We start from the raw sequence: 20,654 nt of genomic DNA, 5'->3' as shown, positions 1-20,654 counted from the left end.
GCAGTAATTCGAAACATGGTTCCATGTTGGGATACTGTGTGTGTCAGATTATCAATGTACTAGCGCCACCCTGAAGTCTTCAATACATTTCACTTACTTCATTACAAAAACAAATGGACTCTAAAAATTATGGACCATTCTTCTTGATACTGGCATTATTTGCATTTACCTCATGATCATACATTTTACTATTTACCATGTACAAACACATTGGTAAATAAGTCCCTTTAATTGTTATACATCCGAGTACCAATGGGATTCAGCTTCACAAGCACCTGACCATTGATTGGTGGTATTAGAAAAAAGAAGGGAAAGAAGGAAGGCTATGGCTGACGAGCCAGGTTCTTGGCTCCCAGTTAAATCTGTGTCTTATTCTAAAACTAAATAATAATGCAACCCTACCACGTTTTTCTTCCCAAAGTAAAGTTTATACTCTTCCTTGTACCAAACCACATTAATAGCAAATTTGAGAGATTAAGATCAATACCCAGCAATGAGTGAAGTTGAATCCTCTCATGGTATATGAAAAACAAAATTATGTGGAGTAATACACCTAGACAAAACACACAATGTGCAGCTATCAGCCCAACCCACAGGGACCCAACACATTACCTTGAAACAACGTAGTCTGGAAACAAAGGAGGTGAAGTGCCAGAGAGCTCTCGTCTGTGCTGAACTGATCTGATCTAGACCTGCCTGAAAGCCTAGCTGTGCTGCGTTTATCTGGGTTGAGTCACTTGGACATCTAGATGGGATTCTGATCCACTTGGCTCCTCCTTTGTTGGCTTAAGTTTGGAAGACAGGAATTAAATCTAACCTACATCTTTCACTAGGGTGACCATGGTTTTATGTCAAAACTGAGCCACTCCTGGTTCTATGCCATTCCATGCAAGGGCATATAAGACCTTATTCAACATAATTTTGTTTTTCATTGGCACAATGTTTTTTTGGTTTAATAAAACATAGGAAAATCAAATCCACATTATCATGCATACAACAAGGTAAAAACAGGGCTGTCCTTTCTGACATGTATAAGGAGGGGGGTCCTAAAGATTTCTCCTACTAAATGGGCACCCATCCATGACACCAAAAAAGGAAGTGTAGTGTTTTTTCCAGATCTATCTCATTGGCAGGCATCTAAGGTTTAATGGATTGAGTATAAAGAGAGCCCAGAAGGTTCTATGTTCATTTCTTTCTATCTCCTCAGGCAGTCCATCACTCAAGATTGGAGTCCCTGGTGGTATTTGGAGCATGCATGAAGTGCTCTGTGTTGGAGTCTTAGAAAAATTGCTTTTGAGTGAAAACCTTTTGAGATTCAACCAAATCTCTGGAATTGTGGGGAAGTGGAAATACACTATGCAGTTGTCACAGCTCCAAGGAGAGTGTGTCCCACAGTGGACGAGAATCTGCATCCAGATGAAAGGCAGCAGGGATTTCTTCTAGAGTGCATTACAATGAGGAATTTCAAAGAATTACCAGTGTGTGACAGGACCTCATTTGGAAGCAGGGAATCTACCCTGCATATTTAGAAGAGAAGAATAAATAACCAGCTGGTATTCAGATACCAAAAGAGGGAGTCACATAGTTGGGGAGAGTCTCTAAAAAGTATCCTAAGGTGACTAGGAGTCATCTGGAGTCTTTGCTGGTTGATGAACCATATTACAATATCTGTTTGGATTTTTATGTATTTATTACTCAAAGTGAGATACAGCATTGAGTGGTTTACATCCATATGATAAATGAGATAAAATAGATAGGAGTAGTGTGAGGAATCATGATTTATAAATAAAGAGAGATAATGCAGTAAAATATCAAAGGCAAGAAACAGAGCGAGGGGGCATGATTTATAGAGTAAAAAAGTAATAATGCTATACATACAATACAGTTATAGCAAGCCTGGTTACCGTAAACTGTTTTCCATAGATAGCAGGAAGGATTAAGCCATTATATATGGAGGTGATGTCAGCCAGCAGCACTGAACAGACCTTTGTCTTAGCTAGTAGAGCTTTTGCTCTACTGAGTATGTACAGGAATTCTCACTTAGGCTTTGCCTCGTGAGTCCCCTCAATTGATTTAGGAGCTAATTCTAGCTAGGTAGTCAACTCTCCAGGGAGAGAGGTTAATTCATCCTGCAATCTATGTAAAACACAATTTACGGTAAGCAAACTTGCTTTTTCCATCGATAGGTAAGGAGTTCCAAGCTGAGGTCTGCAATGAAGCATTTACTGAAAAAAGGCAACCCAGACCCCACTGTATAGAGTGGACTACTGGGTGAACAGGCTATGAAAAATTGCTTGTCCAAATTTACTGTCATTTCCTGAGAAATTGTCCAGACAGTAATGAGACTCACTGGTGTGTACTGATGGCCAAGTTACAGCTTTGCAGATGTCTTCAAGAGGCACGGCTCACAGAAGAGCCAGTGATGCAGCCATGGCACTAACTTGATGAGTCTTGATGGAAACTGTCATCAGTAAGCCTGCTAAGATATAGCCATGCGTGATGCAGTCCTCTAGTTAATTGGACAATGTACATTTGGCCACTGCTATGCCTAATTTGCTCAAATCATAAGAGAAGAATAGTTGAGAAGCCTATGATAAGGCTGAATTCTTCTCCTGTAGTAAGCCAGTGCTTTTTTACAGTCTAAGGTATGAAGGGCTTTCTCATCTTTATGTGCATGTGGCCTCAGTAAGAACATAGGCAATATAATGTCTTGATTAATATTAAGCAAATACTACCCTTAGTAGAGACTCTGGATGGATGTGAAGCACCACCCTATTGTGGAAGAATTGTGTATCAGGAGGATAATGAACTAAAGCCTTAAGTTCACTGACTCTTCTAGTTGAAGTTACTGCCACCAAAAATATTACTTGCCAGGTTAGGAACATTAGAGAAGTCATCTCCAGTGGTTCAAATGGTGGCTTCATCAGTTGTACCAGAACCACATTTAGATCCCAGGAGACAGGTGGTTTTATGACTGGAGGTTTAGTAAACTATAAGCCTTTCATTAACTTGGAAACTAACAGAAAGGCTTGCATTGATTTGAGCATGGTAAGTAGATATAGCATTGAGATGTACTCTCACTATTGAGATACTGAGACCTCAATTAAACAGAATGAGTAAATAGTTTAGTAATTCCTTGGGTTCGCATGCAAATAGTTTCAAGGTATTTTGTAGACATCATGTGGAAAACATTCTCCATTTAAACTCCTAGGCTATTCTAGTTGATGTTTTTCTGACAAACTATTAAGTGGATAAAGGAGAACCTGGAAGATGTAGTAGGCCAGATTGACAAACTAAAGAGAAGCAAATCACCTGGACCAGATGGTATGCATCCTAGGGTTCTGAAGGAACTAAAAAATGAAATTTCAGATCCATTAGTTAAAAATTTGTATCCTATCATTAAAGTCATCCATTGTACCTGAAGACTGGAGGGTGGCCAATGTTACACCAATAATTAAAAAGGGCTCCAGAGGCGATCTGGGAAACTATAGACCAGTGAGCCTGACTTCAGTGTGGGAAAAATAGTGGAAACTATTCTAAAGATCAAAATCACAGAGCATATAGAAAGACATGGATTTACCCAAGAGAAGTCTTGCCTCACAAATCTGCTTCATTTTTTTTGAGGGGTTAATAAACATGTGGATAAAGATGAACCGGTAGTTGTAGTGTATTTGGATTTTCAGAAGGCATTTGACAAAGTCCCTCATGAGAGGCTTCTAAGAAAACTAAAGTCATGGGGTAGGAAGCAATGTCCTTTTGTGGATTACAAACTGGCTAAAAGACAAGAAACAGAGTAGGATTAAAAGGTCAATTTTCTCAGTGGAAAAGAGTTATCAGTGGAGTGCCTCAGGGATCTGTACTTGGACTGGTGCTTTTCAATATATTTATAAATGATCTGGAAATTTGAGGTTATCAAATATGCAGATGATACAAAATTATTCAGAGTAGTTGTTGCGACAGTCGCTGCCCGACATCTCCACTCCGCCCTCCTTACCTCTTTGGCGACTCTCTCCTGGATTGATGGAAGTTTGACTGCCGCAGTGTCATCTGCCGACCTCCTCCGGTGTTCCCAGATCGGCTAGACGCTGCCTTCCGCCATGTTCTCCTGAGGCCTAAGGTTGCACGCGTGGCACGGCCCCGACTCAAGTACCAGCAGTGGCGCGAACCTCAGGGGCGTCCCCCTGAGATGACGTCGTCATCTTCGGATATTTAAAAGTCTTTCATTTCGCTAACTAATCGACAGGTCTATCCTGTAAAGTGCGTCCGCGGTTTCCCCGTCCCTAACCGGCTCTCTACTCGCTTTCCGGCCGCGTTAGCCCTTCCTGCAATCCCGAATCCCCTTTAACCTATTCCTACCGCGTCCTAAATTCCCCGGGCAACCCCTTCCGCACGCGGCATGCATATTGCATGCAAACGAGCGAATTAGCTATTCCCTAGCATCCCGTAACCCGCGCCCTGACTATCGCTAGTTTTCCCTGCCGTTTGTCGCGCGTTTAACTTGCAAACTTACCGCCTACCCTGACCCCTGCGGTAGAGGCAGGGGTAAGGGTAGGTGGCAAGCTTTCCCCCAGCCCCCGCTCACCTGCCCCAGCCGCGATCATGGGTGCCGGTCTCCGGGGCAGCCCCAGTCCTCTCCCCTCCTCCTGAAGCGCAAAAAAAAAAAAAAAAAAACGAAAAAAAACTTAAAAGCAAAAAGTAAGTCGCTTCGCCGCTTCACTCTTCCCTCCTCCCGGAGCAGGGCGCGAAAAGCAGCCTGCTCCGGGAGGAGAGATGACAGCGGCGAAGCAACTTACTTTTGCATCCGATCGGACCCAACAGCGGCGAAGCCAAGAAAAAAGCGAAAAAACCAAAAGGTGACCCAACCCGACTTACTTTTGCAGCCGTCCGGCCATCTGTAGAAGATATCGTTGCTCCCCTACCTCCCGGGAAGATGGCTGCCAGCACGGGGGAAAGCGGCCCCTGTGCATTCAATTGGCTGCTCAAGACGTGACGTCAACGTCGTGACGTCACGTCTTGAGCAGCCAATTGAATGCACAGGGGCCGCTTTCCCCCGTGCTGGCAGCCATCTTCCCGGGAGGTAGGGGAGCAACGATATCTTCTACAGCTGGCCGGACGGCTGCAAAAGTAAGTCGGGTCGGGTCCGGGTTGGGTCGGGTCAGGTCAGGGTTACCTTTTGTTTTTTTCATTTTTTTCGCTTTTATCGCTTTTTTTTTTGGCTTCGCCGCTGTCGGGTCCAATCGGATGCAAAAGTAAGTTGCTTCGCCGCTGTCATCTCTCTCCCCTCCTCCCGGAGCAAGGCTGCTTTTTGCGCCCTGCTTCGGGAGGAGGGGAGAGAGATGACAGCGGCGAAGCAACTTACTTTTGCATCCGATCAGACCCGACTTCCTGGTATCTGTCATTTCAAATGACATTTGAAATGACAGATACCAGCGTGGCGTGAAGCCTTAGGCCCGCGCACCCAGGATACTGTATAGGCGCTCTATCCAGTAAAATGGGTTGCGCGGGCCTAAGGCTTCACGGACGCGGTTTACATTTAAATAAAATTAGTGTTCAGGATCAAGCGGTAGGTGAGCTGCACTGTGCGTGCGGCAACCGCGGGTGCCGCAGGCACTAACGCAGCTCTTCCTACCGCTCGGTACTGGATAGACCTGCGAGTTAGCAAAGGGTTTCCTACCTAGCTGCCTCCAGGTATCACTGTGGATGGGATTCGCTCTCCGCATACCTTGCTACTCTGCCTCCTCGAACTTTACCAGGGGTACCCGCTCCTCGGGGGACCTCGCTCTCTCTCTTACTTTTCAGGTCGCAGTCTGGAACCAGTACTCTCTCCTCGAGGGCACACGTTCCCGGACCTGCTACTGAATATAACTTCTGCCAGGAAGTCACCACTGCCTACAACACCAGTGAGTTACCATCTCTTTCTCAGAGCTTTCCCTGGAACCAGGTACTCGCTACTCGAGGGCCTACTTCATTCCATCTCCTGGGCTGCTTCTAAGAGACTGTTGTGTGAGTGTTACCATCAAGGCTCTGTTCCTGAACTCTGCATACTCTGCCTACTCACTATCTTAGTTTTTCTACAGCTCAGCCTTCCTGGGATTGCTGTTCCAGTGCCTGAGGGACTACAGCCCAGCCGGGCTATTCCAGCTCACTACTGCCACCTCTAGTGGTTCTCAAAAACTGTTTAATAAAAGAACTTGTGTGTGTCTGTCTCCCAACTCTGAGCCTGACCGGTGGTCCCTCTCGGGATCTTCCCCCAAGGGCGTGGTCAGCTGCCACTGGCCCAAGGATCCACCCACAACCATCACAAATAATAACAGTAGTTAAATCACAACCAGATTGTGATACATTGCAGGAGGACCTTGTGACTGGAAGATTGGGCATTTTAATGGCAGATGAAATTTAATGTGGACAAGTGCAAGGTGTTGCATAGGGAAAAATAACCCTTGATATAGTTACATGATGTTAGGTTCCATATTAGGAGCTACCACCCAAAAAAGAGATCTAGGCATCATAGTGGATAATACTCTGAAATCGTCGGCTCAATGTGCTGCAGCAATCAAAAGGGCAAATAGAATGTTAGGAATTATTAGGAAGGGAATGGTTAATAGAACAGAAAATGTCATAATGCCTCTGTATCGCTCCATGGTGAGACCGCACCTTGGAATACTGTGTACAATTCTGGTCGCCGCATCTCAAAAAAGATATAGTTGCGATGGAGAAGGTACAGAGAAGGGCAACCAAAATGATAAAGGGGATGGAACAGCTCCCCTATGAGGAAAGGCTGAAGAGGTTAGGGCTGTTCAGCTTGGAGAAGAGATGGCTGAGGGGGTTATGATAGAGATCTTTAAGATCATGAGAGGTCTTGAACGAGTAGATGTGAATCGGTTGTTTACACTTTCGGATAATAGAAGGACTAGGGGGCATTCCATGAAGTTAGCAAGTAGCACATTTAAGACTAATCGGAGAAAATTCTTTTTTACTCAAAGCACAATTAAGCTCTGGAATTTGTTGCCAGAGGATGTGGTTAGTGCAGTTAGTGTAGCTGGGTTTAAAAAAGGTTTGGATAATTTCTTGGAGGAGAAGTCCATTAACTGCTATTAATCAAGTTGACTTAGGGAATGGCCTCTGCTATTACTGGCATCAGTAGCATGGGATCTTCTTAGTGTTTGGGTACTTACCAGGTTCTTGTTGCCTGGTTTGGCTTCTGTTGAAAACAGGATGCTGGGCTTGATGGACCCTTGGTCTGACCCAGCAAGGCATTTTCTTATGTTCTCATTTTACTTGAGTAAAGACAATTCGGCGATTTGCTGACAACTCAACATCCATGCCATCAAGTTGAATGAGGAAAGGTTCACATAAAACAGGTTTCCCTCTTCTTGAGTTCATAGAGATGGCTCTCACCCAAGAGGAATTGAAGGTCTGCTGGACAGTTGCACTAGATACACAAACCAAACTTGTCTGGACCATGATGGAGCTGTGAGGATCAAATGGGCCCTGTCTTTGAGCACTTTTTGTACCATTCTGGCTATCAATGGAATCGGCAGAAAAGCATATAGGAGATCTGCAAAAAAGCATCCTGAACCGATCTGAGCTCATTTGGAAGTATAGATCAAATCATTTCCAGTTTTCTGTTTTGCTCTGATGTAAATAAAATTGATTGCTGGGCGATTCCATAGACCGTCACTGTCTAAAAGCTCTACTGAGGCGATCTGTCAATGTGTTAGAGATTCTTGAAAGGTAGGGTGCTTAGAAGACAGCCTGATGGTTGTATGTCCAATCCCTGATCTTTATCGCTTCATGGTAAAGAGTCCATGACCCTGTTTCTCCATAGTCACACATAACATGACTATTTGGTTGTCTGTTTGAATAAGAATGCTTTTTCCCTCTAGGAAGTGAGCAAAAGTTGTTAGAGCATATGTTGCTCTCAATTCTAGGATGCTGACTTGAAACTTTCTATGAATGACCCCATTCCTTGAGTTTGAAAGGGTCCCATATGGGCCCTCCAAACTTCTTTGGAGGCATCTGTTGCCTACGTGCCTCCTGAAGAATGTAGGGATGTAGCCACCAGCAGGGATCCTGTTTTATTTGCTGTGAGATTGTCACTCTGGTTGACAGAGTTGATTGAGCTGGTCCCATTGGGAGAGGAGGCACCACTGCAGGAGTCAAATATGAAGGTGTATTAGTGAAATTATATGAATACCACCACTATGTGGCCCAGAAAAACTAGAACTTTTCTGGCCATTGCATTTCCCCTTCTGGGGCTCACTGCATCAAATGCATCAAAGATTTGTCGATGGCACCGGTGTCTTATGTGTTGATGGTGCCATGGCCTTCTGCATCAATGGAACTAGGGCTTTGTGCACCAAGGGGCAGATTTTATAAATCTGCGCACACGCGTACTTTTGTTCGCGCACCAGGCGCGAACAAGGGTACGCGGGATTTCAATAGATATGCGTGTAGCCGAGCGTATCCATTAAAATCCGGGGTCGGCGCGCACAAGGCTGCCCAAAATCGGCAGCCTGCGCGCACCGAGCCGCGCAGCCTGCCTCCGTTCCCTCCGAGGCCACTCCGAAATCGGAGTGGCCTCGGAGGGAACTTTCCTTCTCCCTCCCCCCACCTTCCCCTCCCTTCCCCTACCTAACCCACCCCCCCGGCCCTATCTAAACCTCCCCCCTACCTCTATCATGAAAGCTACGCCTGCTCGAAGCAGGCGTAACTTTGCGCGCGCCAGGCCGGCTGCCGCACTCCATGTTCCAGTCCGGGGGCTGGTCCAGGGGCCGCTGTCACGCCCCCGGGCCGGAACCACACCCCCAGACACGCCCCCAAAATGCCGCTTCACTCCCGACACGCTCCTCCATGCAAGCCCCGGGGCTTGCGCGCGCTGCCGAGCCTATGCAAAATAGGCTCGGTGCATGCAGGGGGGGTTTGGGGTAGGTTTTCAGGGGGTACGCGCGTATCTTACACGCGTACCCCTTTGAAAATCTACCCCCAACAGTGCCAATTTGTTGATGGACCTAAAACTTGCTGCTTTTTTGTGCACCAGCTGCTCCGGCAATTCCACAAAGTGGTGCCTCTTCTTCTTGGATGCATGTTGCTCACTTAACATCAAGGATCCTGTCTGATGGAGGAAATATTTTGGAGAAGCTTGAGCTCAACTCGATTCCCAGTAAGGCAGATGAGGCTGCATTCTGGGAGGAGGACCAACTGCACTTCTGAGACTTATGCAGTTCCTCATTTTCCAGGCCTTCAAATCTTTGGGTCCACAGGGACATCTATCCACAGTAGTAACAGCTGGTCTGACCATGGTCCCATCCCAGGCAATGGTAGTTGAGGTCATGTCCATCTGTGATGGACATTTTCCTCCCACAAACAGTCCTTGAACCCACTGACTGTGGCCTTTTTTTTTTTTTTTTTTTTTTTTTTTTTTAACAGACATCCTGGAAAACTTTTTCTTTTTTTTTTTTTTTTGGAAAAGCAGCACTGAAAAGTGATGTTTGCGAGCTGCTGAGGCAGCGAGGCAACTTTAAAGACAAAACTACGAAAATGTTTATAGAAAAAATAGAGAGAGAGAGATGCACATCTGTGCTGGTGCTTGGATGGAATACAACTCAGACGGGCTCATGAGACAATGTTTGAGCAGGAATTCCCAAACATTGTCAGTAGAGCAAAAGCTCTACTAGATAAGGGCCTGGTTTACTAAGGCTTTTCTCCCATTCTCTGTTTATGGGAAAAATGCTTAGTAAATAAGGTATTTAGCGAGATGGGGGGTCCCATTTGGTGCCACTGGATGATGTCAACCCACATGTAATTGCTAATTTGGCCCTGCTTATTGACAGAAAAAATATATTTAGAAATAGAGCAGCACAAATTGAACACAACAGGATTGACAATTATGCAGTGTGCTAGCTATAGTATAGGAAACAACAGAAGAATAGATGCCAGATGTCTTTGAACGTATTTATTGTAGTGGAGATGTGTTTTTATAAAAAGCCCGACTCAGCCGAGTTTCGCCATACATCTAGTGGCTGCCTCAGGGGTTCTGATTAATGAGTTTGGGCCTAGTATGGTTTTAAGAAGTGGAGAGAGCACATCAGACTGCGGCTTAAACGATATGCTACGATTGCAGATGTTTTATCGAGAATTAATGAATTACAAGTAAGATTGGTTTAAGACCATACTAGGTCCAAACTCATTAATCAGAGCCCATGAGGCAGCCACTAGATGTGTGGCGAAACTCGGCTGAGTCTGGCTTTTTATAAAAACACGTCTCCACTACAATAGATACGTTCAAAGACATCTGGCAACTATTCTTCTGTTTCCTCCATGGCTATCTTAGATAGCCTCTTTGCTTCTTGGGTCCTAGCTATAGTATATTCATGCAGCTTACTAGGGTCCATGCCGGGGACAGTGGGGTCAGAAGGGTTGCTGCTACTATGGATGTTATCAGAAGACGCTGTACAGTTTGTCAAACCAATACCATTCTACAAGTACCCCACTCAGCTTTTAGGAACAATCCCCAACTTGTTGAGGCTATGGGGTTTTTTTTCCCCTACTGGAGATAAAGAAAAGATCCTAAGGGCCCCAAAGTAAGACTTCCCTCCACGCCTGTTGGAAGAACCTGGAACGCCACCATGGGGTGTATGATGATTCCTTAGCTCCCAGCTGTGCCCTTGTAACTGAGACAAGAGTGGAACACGGGGTTAGACATAGAACTCTATGGTTACACTGAGGAGAGTTTTTAAAAGAAGAATCTAACCAAGTACCTGCTGAGCCACCTAGGTGGATCCACTTTCAGAGCTGCTAAAACTATGTGAGGTAGATTTTAAAAAGGTGTGCGCGGGCATACATGTACGCACGCTACCTGGCGTGCACACATGTACACCCGATTTTATAACTTCCGGGGTCAGCGCGCGCGCAAGGGGGTGCACAATTGTGCACCTTGCGCGGGCCGAGCCGTGCTGCCTTCCCACTCCTTCCCCTAACCTTTCCTCCCCCTAGCCCTACTCTAACACCGCCCAAAATTTTTATTTTACCTTTTGCACCTGCCAGCACGCAATCCTCCAACATAGCAGCAATGGCCTCTCTGTCGTAGGCCTCTGGTCCTGACCCCGCCCTGCCCCCTCCTCGCCCCTTTTTACAAGCCCCGGGACTTACACGCGTCGCCGGGCCTTTTTAAAATAGGCCTGGCACGCGTAAATCCGGCCCTGTGTGTACTTTCCCAACAACTGTACTCTTACTAAATTAAAAAGGGGCATTCACAGGCAGAAGAGTGCATGTTTAGGTTAGGAGGGTGTAAACATATACATGTAAGACTGCATTTTTAAAATGTACGCATAGTTTTGCCCCGTTTCTCCACTCGCACAAATAACAGGTGTAAAGTAAACAGGCACCTTTGTACTCGCACAAGTGTTAAGTGAATTTTCAAAAAGAAACTACCTGTGTATTTTTTCTTTGAAAATTCATTCTGAATTTTACACAAATGCAAAAGGACCTAAGCACCCTCCCCCAAGCTGGCTTACTGAAAATTGCCCTCACTATCTTTCACACTATCTTTTCAATGTTGTGTATCTTTTTTTTTTTTTTTTTTTTTCTGCAAGGCTAAAATATTTTAGAGCATTTTTACCTTGGAATACTGCAGCATTCTGAATGATCATGAATTTTAGCTCCAGACTTGCAGACTGGAGAAGCTGCTCCATGTTTATGCGGGCTGTAACCTGATATTTTTCTTCCATTTTCTTTGAACAGCACGTTGGACTCTTTGGGACACAAACTTGCAAATCTGATCCTGCAAACAATCAAAATGTTTAAGAGTTCAAAGTTAACACAAAAAAAAGTCACAATATGCTCTTTGTATTTATTTGGATCATGCCTTTGTTTTTATTAGTAACTCAAAATGAGCTACATTCAGATTTAGTAGGGTATTTCCCTATTTCCGAGGGGGGCTTCCAATCTTAGGGCCTCATTTACAAAGTATTTTCCCAAAGACACAGAATGGGAGAAAAGCTTTATGAAATCAGGCCCAAAGTCTGAACCTGAGACAATGGAAGGTAAAGTGATTTGTCCAAGGTCACAAGGAGCATCAGCAGGATATGAACCTTGGCTTCCCTGGGGCCCTACTGTAATATGATAAAATCTCTGTTTTTCATAGGCTTCCCATCAATTCCATGTGATAAGGGACTGACTGCGCCAGTCCTTGTTTTCCCCTATTGCATGCTTGGAGATGTAATGCTTTTTTTTTCTTTAGGAAATCATAACATTATCATACACAAAACAGAGTAAAACCAGGACTAGATTTGGCCTGCCCCTTATGACATGGAATTGCTGGCAACTCTAATTTTGTTGCTTTGACCATACACACGCTGGTATGCTTTTCCTGCTCACCTCTATTGTACAATGGTACTGGTTAAAAATAGGCATATATTATAGCAAGATTAATGGCACACCTACTTTCCGCAAAACTTACTATTATCAAAGAAACCTGTGAAAGGGGCAGGTTCACATGGAGCCTGTGAGCAGGTGCTGGTTCACAGGCCTCCACACTGATTTTTCCCTCCTACTGCTACCACCTGAAGATTACCTCCAGCCAGCCCTGCTCTCTGTGACATCACACAGATCGCACACTCCAAAAGCTGGCCCTATCCACCGGTTAATGAACAGTTTAGCTTGTGTGCTCACCTAGAGCAAGACAAAGGTCAAACAGAATAATTTAACTTGATGGCAGTCCCTTAACAAAAGCAGTTGATTCAGCGCTGTAATTTATAAAACTGGATACAAACAGCAAATGTAGTTAATATCATGTTGGTGTTGGGTGGAGGGATTACTGAATTGAAAAGCATCTTCTAAATATGCATTTATTGCTAATTTGCATATAAGCATGACAGTAATTTTTCAAAAGCCAAGTAAAAAAGAAATGTCACAGGGAACAATTTTTTTTTAAAGATAATTTTGCAACAACTGAATTTATAAAAGGAACTAGGAAATGCCATTTGTGAAACAATATTTATTCAAATGATAATCTCACATAGAAGACCAAAGTAGACAAATAGAAATAACAACATACAAATAAAATTATTTATACAAGTATAAAATGTTAAACAGAGAAAAAAAACTCCCAGTTAATAAATAATTTTATAAAAAGCATGCATTTTAGGTTTCAATAATTTCAAGATAAAAAATGAATATCTAAATGTAGTAATTTAGATTGTTCACTTCTGCTTACATTTGTATTCTGGGCTGGAAATCCTCAACATTAAATTCTCAGTTAGTAACTGGGTAATGTCAGGAATCAGTATCTTAAAATACACATTAAAGAGCTAGATAAATATTAATGAGGCACTTGATCATACTCTTTACTAAGAACAGATAAAACAATTTCAAAACTGTACCAGGCAAAATAAATTGTAAGAGCTCAGTAAAAATGAAAACTGAAACCTTTCTCCATAGTGGAGCATGAAGAAAATTTGAGGCAAGGCAGATTATTTCAGCAGCACAAAGGCATTACGCTGGCGGATTACTAAAAAGCAAAATAATAGAGCTCGTGCAGACAGGCTTCTACAAGCCTGAAGATTTGTGTGTAAACATATAGAAGATATACCTAGATTTTTTTTCCTTTATCAAAATTAACACAGCTTACATTAAACAGGAAAATATCATAAGTACACCAATCAGTGACTGATGTGAAATACAAAAAAACCCCCATAAAACAATGAATCTGCATAACCCATGCAAATTAATATTCAAGAGAAAGGGAAATACAGTGAATAATTATATGCAAGCAGAAAAAAAAATATTTCTGCATCACTGGGAAATTAATGACTTTACAAAGAGGAGCTTTCAAGGTTATAACTATTGTATTCCTTCTCTGTGATGTCATCCATTGGTTGCTTTACCCCCTTTTCATCTGATTTTGGGTTTTCACAGCACATTTCCTGCTCACCTTTTGCTTTCAATGCAAAGGAGTTTCTTTGAGGTAATTGTTTTGATTCTTCTAGTTCTTTCATCAGGGCCAGTGCTCGCTTTTTTGCTGCCCCCTCCTCTTCCCCCACCCCAATTCATTCACTCTCTGTCCCAGGCCCATCAAAGCCCCACTCTGTCCTGCAATCTATATTTTTAAAAACTGATGGGTATGCCCGCCAGGTACCCTAGCCAAACCTTACAGCCTTGCATATGCACCCCTCCCCCCCCCACACACACACACTCTCACACCCTTTACAGACACACACAATTAAATTAAGCATTTATAACACATTTTACATGAAAAAACATTCAAACGTACAGTCTTCTGAAGCAAAAATATCACTTACAATATGCATATTATATTTACATGCAAACCTGTGGTACCAACCTAAAAACTCTGCAAAAAAAGACACTTGGAACTCCTATGGAAATACATTTTATAATGCATGTTGGGTGTGAGCTTGGCCCTCAGAAAGCCATGAATAAACAGAATTACCATTAAAATATAGTAAACCTCCTATACCAAAACACCCCTAACAAACTTATATATGAAAAGGCAACACTGCACACATTATACCAGGCCCTAGAACACCAATAAAAGCTCTTATTAGGAAACCAGGCTGCTATAGATCCCTACACATAAATTACATACCAGCAAAATACCTCACCTCGGTCACATATGCAGAACACCGAGATCCTCACCAAAAACAGAATAGAGATCAGAAAATATAAACAGAAACATGCTGAGAAGTACTGAAACTGGAACCCACAAAAGCCGGCCTCTAATATGCAGAGCAACAATGGAAAAACAGACATATTACCATTCCTCATAAAATATTAAATAATAAAATCAAGAAATAAAAAACATCAACCATAATAGTAAAATCGTATTCATAAAAATATTTCAAACCAGTTAATGAATAGAATATCTAAAATTTTCCAAACACCAATATTTCAAAACATCTGATAAATAAACAAAACAATAATTTAAAAATATTCTATGCCAACCCCTCAAAAAATATAAATATTTCAAAAGAGCAGAAACATGAAATTACAAACAATAATTAAACTAATAAGGATTTAAAAATCTCCTGTTCTCCTTACCTAGGATCTTCTGATTTCCAGTCAACCTGAGATTGTTGTGTTTTGGAGGTGGTAGGGCCACACAAATTTTATCTTCTCTCTCACACACTCACACAGTAACACATTCATTCTCTCACATACACACACTCCCTCTCCCTGACAGATACATTATCTGTGTGTGTGTGCCTTTGATACCCTACATATGAATCACAGACTCTCACAGAGACACACACACATACAAGCTCACAAAGATATACACATGGCCTCCTGTTTTCATTGGGTCGTGGTGGGATGTGCTCCACTATGGCCTGTGGGCCTCCTGTTGACTTCGGGCCGTGGTAGGATGAGTTCCACCATGGCCCACCAGCTTTCCTGCTTGGGGGGGTGAGCGGAAGCTGTGTGCATCTTCAGGAAATGTTGTGCCTGGCATCTGTCTGTGCGAGAATGGGTGCCTACCTGGATATGTGTGTATGATTGTGAAAGAGTGAACTGGTGCCTGCCTAAGGGTCTGTGTGTATGTGATAATGAATGTGTGCATGCCTGTGGGGTGGGAAGGGGGAGCAATGTGAGAATGAATGGGAACCTGCCTGGGGGGGTATGTGTGTGTGTCTGAGAATTAATGGGAGCCTACCTGTGTGTGTGTGTGTTTGTGTGGGATCCAGTGAGAGTGAGAGCATATGAGTATATGAGAGAATCCAGGAGTGTAAGAACTTGTGTATGAGGGTTAGGGAGAGAGAGAGGGTATTAGAACCCGAGTGTGTCTGTGGGTGTGTATAAGGGCATGTATGTGTATGTATGTGAATGTGAGAGAGAGAATGGACATGCGAATGTGTGTGACAGAGAGAGGATAAACTTTATGCACCTTCCCTATCCCCCTGATCTTCCTCAATCTCAGGGTGACCGGAAATCAAGAACTCCTAGGTATAGACAGCAGGGCCTTTTTTTTTTTCATCCTTATTAGTTTTAATTATTGGGTGTTATTTGATATGTGATCTGTTTTGAAATATTTTATTGGTGCTTGGGGCCTGGAGTGCGGGAAATACTAGGTCTGAGCGACCTACAATGTTTTTGAGATTGCATCAAGGATCTCTGCAGCAGGAATCAGCGCCCGCAGAATAGCAGGCCTGTGGGCCTTGGATCTCAGACCAGAGATACAGGAAAGACTCGCTGAAGTACCATTTAATGGGGAGAATCTCTTCGGAGATAGGGTGAGGGATGCGGTAGCCCAGCTCCGGTACCACCATGAAACTCTCCGTCAGCACTCCGGACCCATCCTCCTCAGCTAGGAAGTTGGCGAGATTGGGACAGAAGAAGTCTTTCTTTCGCTAGAAGAAATACTATCCTCGTTCCTACCAATAGCATCAGGGCTCCTGCGGCCATCCTAGGCAGCAGAGAACCCCTAAGGCCCAGCAGATGCCTCAGTCAACTCCAGGGATGGGGTTTTGACTGGGTTGTAGGGAGCGTAGTCCAGTTGCCCATACCCACAATGATGGATCCGCTAGTCAGGGGCAGGCTGTGGTTCTTCCTGAACCAGTTCCCAGTATGACCTTGGAGCAGTGGGTTCTTTCCATCAGCTGCCAAGGGTACCGACTGAACCTATTGGGTGTCCTGTCAAATTGCCCTCTCAGCCCATTTTGGGGGCCGGTAGTGCATCAGGAGGTACTGCTACCAGAGCTCTCCTCCCTTTCAACAGCCAGATTGGTTGAGCCAGTTCCATCAGGGCAAAGAGGGCGGGGAATATACTCCAGGTACTTCCTGATTCCAAAGAAAACAGGCTCTGTCCCATCCTAGACCTAAGGGCCTTGAACAAGTGTATCAAAAAAGAAAAGTTCAAGATGGTTTTCCTGGGTTCCTTGATCTCTCTTTTATAAAAAGGAGACTAGCTATGCTCCCTCAATCTGAAGGACACGTACACTCGCATCGAGATCTTCCCAAGTCACCGGAACTATCTCCAATTCGTAGTGGGAAAACAGCACTTCCAGAATCAGGTGTTGCTGTTTGGGCTAGCATCAGCCCTACGGGTCTTCACAAAATCCTTGGCTGTAATGATGGCACACTTCTGCAGGCTAGGAGTGCATGTTTTCCCTCATCTGGATGATTGGCTGGTCAAGAGCACGTCTCAGGCAGGGGCCGTCAGGTCCATGTGCATGACGATCCGGGTGTTGGAGTCACTACCCGAAGTCCCATCTTAACAGTCACTTCAATTGGAATTCAAAGGAGCTCTGCTAGACATGGCTCAGGCTAAGGTCTTCCTCCCTCATCAAAGGGTCATCACTTTGATGACCATCGCAGCAGAGATTCAGCATAGCCAGCAGGTGTCAGCATGGCACATGTTGAGGTTGTTGGGCTACATGTGCACAACCCTCCATGTCACTCTCTTGGCACAATTGCACATGCACAGGGCCCAATGGACCTTTAGGTCGCAGTAGCCAGGCCACACAGAACCTCCAGGGTTGCATCTAAGTCACCTTGCCCCCTGGGACTCTTTGTTGTGGTGGCAGATACTTTCAAATCTGGAACGGGGAATATCTTTCCAAAGTTCTCCTACCCTAATTGTCCTAACCACGGATGGGTCCTCCCTGGGCTGGGGAGCTCATGTAAATTAGCTCAGCACTCAGGGTTTCTGGTCTACCCAGGAAAGCTGTTGCCAAACCAGTTTCCTGGAGCTCTAAACGATGTTATGCACTATGGGCTTTCAGAGATCAGCTGTCTAACAAAGTTGTCCTGATCAAAACCAACAACCAGGTGGCGATGTGGTATGTCATACCTCCTGTGTCAGGAAGCAGTTCAGATCTGCTTATGGGCCCTATCCCACAGGATGGTGCTCAGGGCCATGTTCCTGACCAGGACAGAGAACGTGGTAGCAGACAGACTGAGTTGAGCCTTCAGACCCACGAACAAGGGAGTTGCGAGTCAGTCTGTCTCTGGGGGAGCCCAGACGTGGATCTCTTTGCATCCCCTTGCAACAGAAAGGTGCCTAGGTTCTGCTCCCTGTACAGGATAGATGACAATCCAACCTCGGACGCTCTTGCCCGACATTAGGGCAAGTATCTTCTGTACACGTACCTTCTGATTCCTTAGTGGCAAAGACTCTCTTGAAGCTTCGTGAGGACAAAGGGGCTATGATCCTCATAGCCCTTTAGTGGCCGAGACAGGTCTGGTTTCCACTCCTATGCGAGTTGTCCATCCAGAGACCAATCAGTCTCAGGACTTCCCCAGATCTCATCACGCAAGATTGAGGCAGGTTGCAGCATCCAAATCTCCAACCCCTGTCGTTCACAGCCTGAATGTTGAGAGGTTAATTCTGCAACAACTCGATCACTCAGAGGATGTGTCTCGGGTCCTGGTGGCTTCTAGGAAGCCTTCAACTAGAAAGTTCTATGGACTGAAGTGGAGGAGGTTTTCCATGTGGTGTGAGCAGAAGGCCCTAGACCCATTCACCTGCCCCACATAAAAACTCCTTGATTATCTACTACACTTATCAGAGACTGGCTTGAATACCAACTCAGAGTTCATCTGAGTGCAAGGGTGCATACAACCATGGTGTAGATTGTACGTCCATCTCTGTACAGCCTATAGTTGTATGTTTTATGCAGGCCCTACTTTAATTGAAGCCTCCCGCTGTGTCTTGGGACCTCAACGAGGTGTTAGCTCAGCCGATGAAAGCTCCTTTTGAGCTGCTGCGCACTTGTGACCTGAAATACCTGACCTGGAAGGTCTTGCCAGCCTCCCTATTTAATATATATTTCTCTCCAATTTTCCATATCCTTTCTAGTCTTTTGCTGTTGATTTACAATTTTATGTACCTATAAAAGAGTCCATTGATTGTTCTTTAGCAAGAATAGTGGAATGTTTGCCTATATTGAAGGGTTGGCTAATGAACAGTAAGTTGTTACTAAACATGGCGAAGACAGAAATTCTTTATTTGTCAAGATATCCTGACCCTGACATTCCCAAAACTCTGATGGTAGAGGGGACTATGATTCCTATAGTAACAGATGTGTGGAATCTTGGGATTATCAAGGATTCTACCTTATACATGAAGCAACACTTTGCTAAAATAGTGAAAGAGGCCCATTTCAAACTCAAATGTTATGAAGGTTGCATCCATTCTTGAATGATTCGATCTAAAGACTGTGGTACATCATTAGTATTAACATCTCTAGATTAATGTAATGCCCTTTACCTTGGCCCTTTACCTTGGCCTTCCTCAGACAACTTTAAAAAATTTACAAGCTATTCAGAATACAGCAGTTAGAATTGTAGCTGGGATATCAATTTGTGAGCATATTACTCCTTTTTTTTTTTAAAGAAATTCCACTGGTCACCTATCAAATGAAGGGTCTTTTTTAAGATTGTAATGTTAGTTTTTAAGAATCTGAATTGCTTGGTGCCTGTGAGCTTTAACACTGCATTGAAGCTGTATTGTCCAGACAGGACTTTGAGATCTGTGAGTCAGAGTCTACTGAATGCCCTTTCTTTCAAACTGTCAGGTTTGACAAGTCCAGAAAGACTCTTATGTGCAAAGTCCAGAATTTTGGAATGGCTTCCTAATTTTCTGAACAGTTTTCCTACCTAAAATTTAGGAAAATGTTGAAAGTTTGGCTGTTTTCTTCGGCCTTTTCCGAATGATCTACATTTTATTCAGGACCCTGATAAAAAGATATAAATTAAGACAATGGATGTTTGAATTTTAAGCTTAAAATAGATCATTGCAGAAAATGTGTACAACAAAACTAATAAGTGCGGAATAATAGTAAGCGATTAGGAGATAGAAGGTATTTTGATATTTTAATGTTTGTTTTTATAAAATGTATAATGGATTTTATGAATGCATTACTGTTCACCACTTAGAAATTATGATTTACGGTATATACATTTAAAAATAAATAATTTTGGTGGCAGTCACCTCAGCACACAGGGTCAACGAGCTCCAGGCCTTAGTGACTTATCCACCTTACACTAAATTTTATCATGATGGGGTGGTCTCGTGTACACATCCTAAGTTTCTACCTAAGGTGGTGATGGACTTCCATCTCAACCAGTCCATCGTCCTGCCAACATTCTTTCCCAGGCCCCATTCGCACCAAGGCAAACAAACCCTGCACAGTTTGGACATCAAGAGAGCCTTAGCCTTCTAGCTGGAGTGGATAGAAGCCCATAGAGAGTCCACCCAACTTTTTGTTTCTTTTGATAGGAATAGGTTGGGCATTGCTGTTGCCAAACAGACACTATCACATTGGCTAGCAGATTGTATCTCCTTCTTTTATACCCAGACGGGGACCTCTTCTTGAGGGTCATGTCAAGGCTTATTCTGTCCGATCCATGGCAGAATCAGTGGCCCACTTGCAAGCAATTCCCATGGAGGAGATCTGCAAGGCTGCAACATGACGTTCTCTCCACACATTCTCTCATCACACTATTGCTTGGATAGGGATGGTCGACGCGACTGGTCAATGCGATAGTAGGTTTGGCCAATCTGTCCTTCAGAATCTGTTTGAGGTGAGAACCCAACTCTCTCCTGCCTAGGGCCTGTTTGGGTTCAGGCTGTCTCCCCCTGTTACCAACAGTACCATTGTTGTTGTGCCCGTTGGCACCTGGTTCGGGTGTCTGTTGGT

General features: G+C 44.0%; 1 protein-coding gene across 4 annotated transcripts in view; it reads right to left on the bottom strand.

The window, feature by feature from the left end:
- The window catches only part of GPC3 (glypican 3), an 883,509-nt gene that overhangs the window by 728,597 nt on the left and 134,258 nt on the right, over positions 1-20,654 (bottom strand). For all 4 annotated transcript variants that reach the window (XM_029606666.1, XM_029606667.1, XM_029606665.1 and 1 more), the window contains one exon: positions 11,621-11,782. In XM_029606666.1, coding sequence (XP_029462526.1) covers positions 11,621-11,782 — 162 coding nt within the window. The remainder of the gene's footprint in view (positions 1-11,620; positions 11,783-20,654) is intronic.

Source organism: Rhinatrema bivittatum, chromosome 6, assembly GCF_901001135.1.
Source record: "Rhinatrema bivittatum chromosome 6, aRhiBiv1.1, whole genome shotgun sequence".
Lineage (NCBI taxonomy): Eukaryota > Metazoa > Chordata > Amphibia > Gymnophiona > Rhinatrematidae > Rhinatrema > Rhinatrema bivittatum.
Note: the sequence above shows the minus strand (reverse complement) of the source record. Positions and strands in the feature narration are given on the sequence as shown.